At 45.4% G+C, this 8,145-nt stretch overlaps 2 protein-coding genes across 2 annotated transcripts; one reads left to right on the top strand and one right to left on the bottom strand.

Annotated features, from left to right (window-relative positions):
• Positions 1-1,608: 1,608 nt before the first annotated feature.
• dhcr24 (24-dehydrocholesterol reductase) lies at positions 1,609-5,082 on the bottom strand. Its single transcript, XM_061297881.1, has 9 exons — positions 4,640-5,082; positions 4,247-4,402; positions 4,050-4,155; positions 3,565-3,683; positions 3,103-3,366; positions 2,894-3,037; positions 2,374-2,571; positions 2,074-2,252; positions 1,609-1,940 (listed from the first exon to the last, which is right to left on the bottom strand). The coding sequence occupies exons 1-9, from the start codon at positions 4,871-4,873 to the stop codon at positions 1,787-1,789; spliced, it is 1,554 nt and encodes a 517-aa protein (XP_061153865.1). The 5' UTR covers positions 4,874-5,082; the 3' UTR covers positions 1,609-1,786.
• A 413-nt stretch (positions 5,083-5,495) lies between these two features.
• si:dkeyp-51f12.2 (uncharacterized protein LOC100151460 homolog) lies at positions 5,496-7,251 on the top strand. Its single transcript, XM_061297848.1, has 3 exons — positions 5,496-6,327; positions 6,589-6,611; positions 6,691-7,251. The coding sequence occupies exons 1-3, from the start codon at positions 6,011-6,013 to the stop codon at positions 7,053-7,055; spliced, it is 705 nt and encodes a 234-aa protein (XP_061153832.1). The 5' UTR covers positions 5,496-6,010; the 3' UTR covers positions 7,056-7,251.
• The last annotated feature ends 894 nt before the right edge of the window (positions 7,252-8,145 follow it).

Raw genomic sequence — 8,145 nt, 5'->3', positions numbered from 1 at the left:
CAAATGTATTCCTTTGAATGCCCACACGATGGTGACATGCATTTGCTTGTGCTTTGGATTTTCCAGCCGGACAAAAGAACAACCCCAGACTCCTTCCAAGCCATATGTCAAAAAACCACCAAACGCGTTTATGCTTTTTATGAAGGAGCAACGGCCGTTTGTCAAAGCTCAACTTCAAAATTTAACCGGAGAGCGAAAAGACAGTGCATCGGTTAATAAAATGTTGGGGCAGATGGTAAGTACGATGCGCACGCATTCACGCGCGCGTGTTTTTTTTTTTTTGACACTTTCTCATTAAATCCACAGTGGAAGTCGCTCACGCAGGACCAGCAGTTAAAGTACTTTAATGAATCGGATCGTCTCAACAAGATCCACGCCAGCTTGCACCCAGATTGGTCCTGTCGAGAGAACTATGTGAGTTAGAATCCATCGGAACAATAAAAAAAAAAGTGTTTTTGTGTGAAATAACATGATTTTGTGTTTTGTGCAGGGTCAAAAGAAAAAGAGAGTGTGGTGCAATACTAAAAAATCTGAGCGCACCAATAATGTCCAACCGCATGGTTCTTTCATGGACAATAATAATAATACAGGTACGTCTTGGAAAATGTTTCTTTTTTGAACTGATCATCTGACCGAGCGTGTCATCCAAGCTGAGCATTCTGTTTAGTGAAGGAAGACTCGCAGTGAATCTCATCTCGTGGCATTTTTGTGTTTGCAGTGAGTGTACCTGACATCTCCACACCGGCCCCGCCCTCTGTAACTTTCAGCGACTTTGAGGCCCCCACAGCAGACCTGAGTGGCCACTTGGGGGTGCCAACGCAGCCCTTCTTGCCGTATACAAGCATTTTGCAGGCAGGGCCGAACGAGGACCCTGGCTGCACCATCGGTCAGGGTTTTGAGTTGCCTCCATCTTCGCCCTCATGCTTCAACCTGACAACCTCCGACCTATTTAAGGAGTTGGAGGAGCTGGACATCTCCTCTAGCTCCTTCTGGGGTTCACCTTCTGGGGTTCCTCATCCAAGCGAGGACGAGGACGACCTGGCCTCCAAGCTATTCAAGGAGTGGGCCGAAGAGACCTCGGACTGCTTTTCAGGTTCACCCTCAGACATTAGCAGCCTTCATGAGGATGAGGAGGATCTGACCTCTGCCCTTTTTCAGCAGCTGGTAGCTTTGGAGGCGGCTGAGGGGTCCTCAGCCTCCTATTTATCTTCCTACCTCATTTAGGGCATGGAAACAGACACAATGAATTGATACTTTTTATGAATGTTTTGATATACATGATACATTTCTTCTTCTTATCTGTTTTTATTACATATATTACATACTTATAATCTATTAATTGTTTAACTCTTTTAATGGTCTTTTAATGGAATTTCTTCTTCTTATCTGTTTCTATTACATATATTACATACTTATAATCTTTTAATTGTTTAACTCTTTTAATGGTCTTTTAATGGAACTTTATTCGTAATATTTTACAATTGTAATTTACAATTGCTTTACAAAAGTTGTTTAATCTGTTATTTCTATTTTTAAAATGAATTTTATTCTGTGTGAATTTCCCTTAAACACAAATGCACTCAATTTTAAGATAGCAAATGCGAACTGTACATTTTAAATTTTTATTGATTAAAACACTGTTATAAAAATTGGACCTTGTTATCTATTTTCCAAAAATGTTTGTCAAACTTTTTTTTAAAACGCAGGCACGTTACGACTTGACGGTAGATGATCAACATATGTCACATTTGATGGGGACACGATCCCAACCTGCCGCCGCAGAAGATCAGTGTCTGGCGGCCTTACATATTTTGTCGTAAACTTCAGGGAAAGCGTCCTTGCAGCCGAGCTCCTCTCTCAATTTCTGATACAGCCGCCCATCAAACATTTCCCAGAACTCGTCGCGGTCCATGTACACGTCGGCGTACAGCATCTGGAACCTGCAAAGTCAACACAAGAACCTTAGAAAACATCTCTGAGTCATTAAGCTAGATGGCAAATGTCGTCAAAGGAATTTGAAATATTTGCGTGGTTAAACTTCACAGCAGAAATACAAAATCTTAAGCGACGTACCCGTGGACGTCTCGAACAAACTTCTCCAGCCGCCTCGTCGACGCCGTTGCCTCAAAGTGTTTGACTTTGGGCTCGCCGTAGGCACCGATGTCCACGTACAGTTCCTCCTCGTCACTTTTGGGGTGGACCATGCCCCTGCCGGGTGGTAGGAGGAACGGGCAGAGCCAGAGAGGGTAAACCTGAACACAGAAAAAAAAAATTGTTCAAAGGGCCGTGTCGAGAGGTGGCTCACATAATCCAAAATCTTTCGTCCATCTATCTGTCGCGGCATTTTGGCGAAAGTCAAAATATCTTCTCTACCTGGATGTCCTGGTGGAAGCATGTGATGGCAGAGTGCAAGTCCTTCATAGGTACCAGCATGTCCTGGACCACGTGGTGCTGCTCGTACAGACGCCGGATGGTTTCTCCTTGCGTGAGTTTCAGCAGGGAAATCTTGGGCGGGACCATCCAGCCCAAGAGCCAGCGGAACGCCGGGTGGTTGCCGAAGGGAATGATATCCTGGTGGGGTGACAACTTCAACTTTTTATTCTACATCGTCAACAACCATTATATCATTGCGTGCGATTTTAAAATAATTTCACGGAAGAAGCGAGAGGAAAATTACAACGCCAAGAAGAAGCAGATATCGTTTTAAGATTTCGTCGAGTCAGCCCATCCCGTGACATGGCTTTCAATGCGAGCAGACGGCGTCCGCAGATGGCCACGTGTCAGACCAGCACGATGCATAATTAAACACGCCATTAAGTGGCTGCACCAAACTAATGGAGTCTCATTTCGGTCTCTGAAAAATGATTTTTCAAAAACGGTTCAGGTCTGCTACCTGGAGCTCCCAGAAGATGCTGCGTGTGTGTCTGTGGTAGTATTGTCTGAGGGGGATGTACTCCACGCCGTCCTTGCCGCCCATCAGGTAGCCCTCCACGTGTTTGAAGAACCACGGTTTGAAGTGCAGCCCGATTCTGTTGATCTGAAGGGAAACAACACAAACATTTGTTATATAATTATTTATTTATTTTTATATAAATATCCTACCTTGTCGGGCTCGGCGTGCTCGCTCATGCTGCCCGTCATGATGACGGCGGAGTCCAGCGTGTACTGGATGCCCTCCACAAAAGTGTTGCGCTTGTCTCGCGACGCCTCGGCGAAGCGACGGCAGATGTTGTCGAGGCCTCGCACCGGCTCGTAGCGCAGCTTCACCCACGGCTTGGCGGGCACGATTTTGATCTCAGCCGCCACCAGGAAGCCAAGAGTGCCGCAGGACCACGGCACGGCGTGGAAGAGCTCCGTGTTCTCGTCCTAGTGGTCAAACAGTATATTAGAGTTGAATTTTTCAAAAGGGATAGCTATTTAATTAGCTAGCTAGCTAATCAAATCAATCAAATATCTCATTTTCATCACTTTACTATAAATTAATTTTTTTCAGTAAACATGTGAGAATGTTCAAAATAGTAAATTACCCTGCCAAGCAGAATTTTTTTTCTACCCGTGTCTCACCTCACTGCAGCGCACAAAGCTGCCGTCAGCCAGCACCAGCTCGTAGGCCACGCAGATGTGCTGGAAGAGGCCGTGAATGTGAGAGGACGACTCGATGCCGGTGCCCATCACCAAACCACCTGAGACAGATGAGAGGGAGCCGGAGAAAATGGTGTGATTTAATTTCTGGGAGCACAACAACAGATGCCGTGGAGCTGCGCACGGACGTCAGGGTAAACGAATGCGCCTGATGGGAAAACATTAGGCCGCGTTGATGTGCAGTTTATGGCATCAGGAAATCCATTATGAAACACGATCCCCGGGCGCCTCCAGCTTTGGGGCCATTTCCGCCGTGTTTTTTTTTTGTTTTTTTATCTGCGCAGCTCCAGCGTCGTTCCTCTAATATTATTAGGAACGAGGCCAAACAGGCAGTGATGGATGGGGGACCGAAGTCCCCTTCCCCCATCATAGCTCCTCCTACTCTGCGAGACATGAATGCGACGTACCCACGGTGAGGTCATCCAGCTCAGGGAGCACAGGTAGAGTCCAACCAATGGAGGTGAGGAGTGCCGTCACCTGACCCATGTTGGCCAAGGGCTCCACTCGCACCACCTGAACAAAAAGGCCAACTTCAAAATCAGGGAATGGCCCCCAAAAATCCTAGGAGACAAGAGTTTGCAATATGGCTGAGTCTTCCTCCCACCTGCTTCTGGGTGTCCACCTCCAGGATGTCCATCATATTGATGGTGATGTTCCTGTGGGTCTTCTTGTACTTGCCCACCCGTAGGGACACTGTGAGCCAGCCGGGTCGGCCGGTGCACATGAAGCCCTTGCTACCTTCCTTCCTCCACTCGCGCACCTGAAAACAGGTCAGAGTAGCTGAGGGTTGGTTATCTTACTTTTACACTTGATCAGTAGTTGAGAATGCCAATTTATTTTTTTCACCTTTCTTCACTAAGGCTAATTGTGAAATCAAACCAAGATGCCAACCCGATCACTCATTTTAAATTAGACTTTGTTTTGGCTGAACACAAAGACACAGCAGATGCACCTTGGACCAAGTCTTATCCTCTGCGCATGCGCAAGGTTTTCTCACCTGTCTCTGGATGTCACGCACGCGCTGTCCGTGCAGTTTGGGCGCCGAGCACATCTTGAAGATGAGCCATGCTCTCACATAAAAGTACACGTCGAAAACGACAGATAGAGGCAGCAGAAACAAGCACACGAATATCCACCGCTGGTGAACTATCACGTAGTCGACCCCTTTCACTTGGACCCACAGGAGGAGCAGAAGAAGTGCCGTAAAACCGAGGTAGAGCAGCGACTCCATCTTGTATGCTCATGTGGAAGCCCAGTCGTACCGTAGAAACGCTCTTTGACACACAAAGTTTATCTTATCACACAAAACCTATCATACTTTCCACGGAGATTGGTTTGTTAAAGTGCCAAATGCCAGCGCCGGTCACCCTACACCAGTGATAGGAGAATGGTGCTCGCTGGATTTTAAGCCACGCCTACCCGAAGACACCCATTGGGGCATTACCCCGTAAAGGCGGGATGAAGGGTAAATACCTCGCTGCGATTGGTCGAGCGTGGAAGAGTGGCACATATTTCTTTGGCACGCTCGACCAATCGCAGTGCAGGAAATGAGTCACACCATCCCACCCGCAAAGCGACAGTATGCCAAAATCATGTTTATTAAAAAATAAATAAAAGTAATGTGCGTACTAAACGTACATTTTATATTAAACAAAATGATTTAAGCGTGTTATTTCTATACATTATTTTAATACTATAATAAAGTATTTATTTATATAACAAATCCCCTGAGTGTGAGAAATAGCTTGGACGCCTGGACATTGGAACAATCTTTCCATTTGTGTGACATTATTGAGTGTAAATCTTCACAAATCTTATTCCCATATCTCACCACTGTTTTTCACAAGAGGCTTTGTTTGTGTATTCCTAATGGGCCATCATCATTGGAATTGTTACCACACATGCTCTTATTTCTGTAATTGATGTCACATGCATAAACCCAGTTTCCATGTCATCATTTTCCTGGACACACACACATACACACACATGCACACACACTAAAGTGGTAGGCTTCAGACACATTAGACAGAGGAGGGTGGGGCGCCAGTAAAGATTTCTTAATGGGCTCTTCAGTCTTCTCGTCCATCTGCTGTGATGACAAACGCGCAGCTTGTCCACATCAGCCTGCTCTGCAAACAAGTCCTTCATTTCGTCTCAAAAAGATCACTTCCAGCACCTTCACCCAAAGCTGGAGCCTCACTTCTTTCAGCACTTTCCACTCCCGGGGATGAAAAAGTGAGTTTTTCTGGATTATTTGAAGGAATACGTGAATGTCTGATCACCTTCCGAGCGTATGGGGCTCTCCATCCCGTCCGGATCCGAGTGACGCTATCCGTTGGGCCTCGGCGCCGACCTCGCAGTGGAGACCATGCCGTCCCTGCACCACGGAGCCATCTTCATCGGTGCCTTCCTCATCGTGACGGGCGGCTCCACCGCCTTCCTGGCGTCGTCGCAGAGCCGCCTACAGCCTTTCTCCCTGTGCTGTGTGGTGCTGGGGGTGGTCATGCTCATCTTGGGGCTCTTCTGGGCCATGAACAGCAAGGGCACCTCCAACTACGACCAGCAGGAGTTCGACCCCGACTGCCCTCACTACCCTTACAATGAGTACGCTGGTTACAGCAGCCATGCCCTCTTTGCGCACGACGCCACTCGCTTCCCGGAGTCCCAATTGGGCTTTATGCCAGGGTGAGTTTCGTCATTTTTAATTTCCTCGCACACTGAAGGACTAAAAAAAAAAAAAAGTCATTTCTTTAGGCTAATCCACAAGTGTCAAATTCAAACGTCGTATTATATTTAGCATTTTATATATATGAAAATAGAAAAATGAACAGTAATTGTATAAGTTTGTCTGTCCAAGATTTGTCTGCTGTTATTAAATTTCCGGGTTGCGTCACGGGTACAAAGTTCTGGGTGACAGAGCTGCCTACTTGGCGGCCATGTTGGTAGGGGCAACACAGCCCTTCTTTATGGTATCCCATTATAATGGAGGCGAAAAAAGGAAACATACTTACAGTACATCAAGGCTCTTTAAAGCACCATTAAAATAAGTTTGGATTAACTTTAAAACAGCATTTTTTAAAATATTTATTTCCAATAACTTTGTTCCGAGATCCGAACCTCAGAATGACGAGGCCGTTAAAGAAGATAATGAAGCATTTGTTGTGTTCCCGAGCAGGACTCTGGATTCCCACCGACAAGGCACTCGTAGCGAGGACTTTGACTACCCCCCCATGGATCACGGTGGCTTCAGCCCGTCGCCGCATCCTCCCCCCTGGCTGGGACCTCCGCCTCCCTACGAGGTGGCCATCAAAACCACGTGCAGCTCCACGCACCTACGTCGCGCCTACTCTGACACGCACCTAGCCGCCGAGCCACTGTTTGGACGCTCCAGAGAGATTAGCTTTGAGGTTTAAAAGCCACATCCAACACATCCTACCACGCTTATCTTCAGTAGGGTGACGTCACGAGTGAGATGGAGCCGAGCCCGGATGACTTTGGGTGGAGGCGGGTGGGGTACACCTTGGACAGCTTCCCAGGCAATACCTGGGAATAAACACTCACACCTATGCACAATTCAAGAGTCTTCAATTAACATAATATGCACGTTTTTGGAGACATAGAGTGAATGTAAAAAAAAAAAAAAGGTTGATAAACATGCCAGAAATGAGAAATTAGACTAAATTCAAAACTTTTCCGATAAATAATGTAACTCAATACAGTACGACTCAATTGAAATTGTTCATATCTTTTCAAAAAAAGAGGAATGAAAAGAAATGATTGAACTAATGGGGTTGCAAATGTGTGCACACCCTCTTAGCTAGGATGCGGCTAGGCTCAGAAAAAAACAATCACATTGAAACTCATTTTTAAATGGGAGTCAGCACACACCTGCCACCATTAAAAGTGCCTCAGATTGACCCCAGATACACTTTGGCTGCTTTAGTAGGATTTTCCTGCCTTTATTTTGCTTATATTTAAAAATCTTTGGGGTATTTGTTTGTAGTCATATATGTCTATTTATTTAAACATTTTAAAAATCATTAAGAATGACCATCAGATTTCAGGATTTAGGTGAGACTTTGAATATAGATGATGCATTTTTTTTTGACATAACGATCCCTCCATATGCATGTTTTTAAGGGTTCATCGTGCAACAGATTTTCAACAGTTTGTTTGACTATGAGTGTGTGAATGTATTCATATCAACTGAATAAAAAAGTGCACAACTGGACTGTGCAGACTGTTGGTTGTCTTATTTTAGCACTTCTAGTTCAAATACAAGACTATTACTGTATACTACTCTTTTTATTTAAACAAAACTAGACTATCAAATTCCTATTTCAGAACGTTCAAATTATATTCCTGCAAGATTTACACGTTTATTGTTTTTCCTCAAAAAAAAAAAGTCACGCTCCAAAGTTTTATCTCACGGATTTGTCAGCCGACGATTCGGGCCTGTCACAATTGCGCCCTCGCCTGGTTGCTGCCCAGTACTGCAAGTAT

The sequence above is a fragment of the Syngnathus typhle genome, linkage group LG14 (assembly GCF_033458585.1).
Source record: "Syngnathus typhle isolate RoL2023-S1 ecotype Sweden linkage group LG14, RoL_Styp_1.0, whole genome shotgun sequence".
Taxonomy (NCBI): Eukaryota; Metazoa; Chordata; class Actinopteri; order Syngnathiformes; family Syngnathidae; genus Syngnathus; species Syngnathus typhle.
Note: the sequence above shows the minus strand (reverse complement) of the source record. Positions and strands in the feature narration are given on the sequence as shown.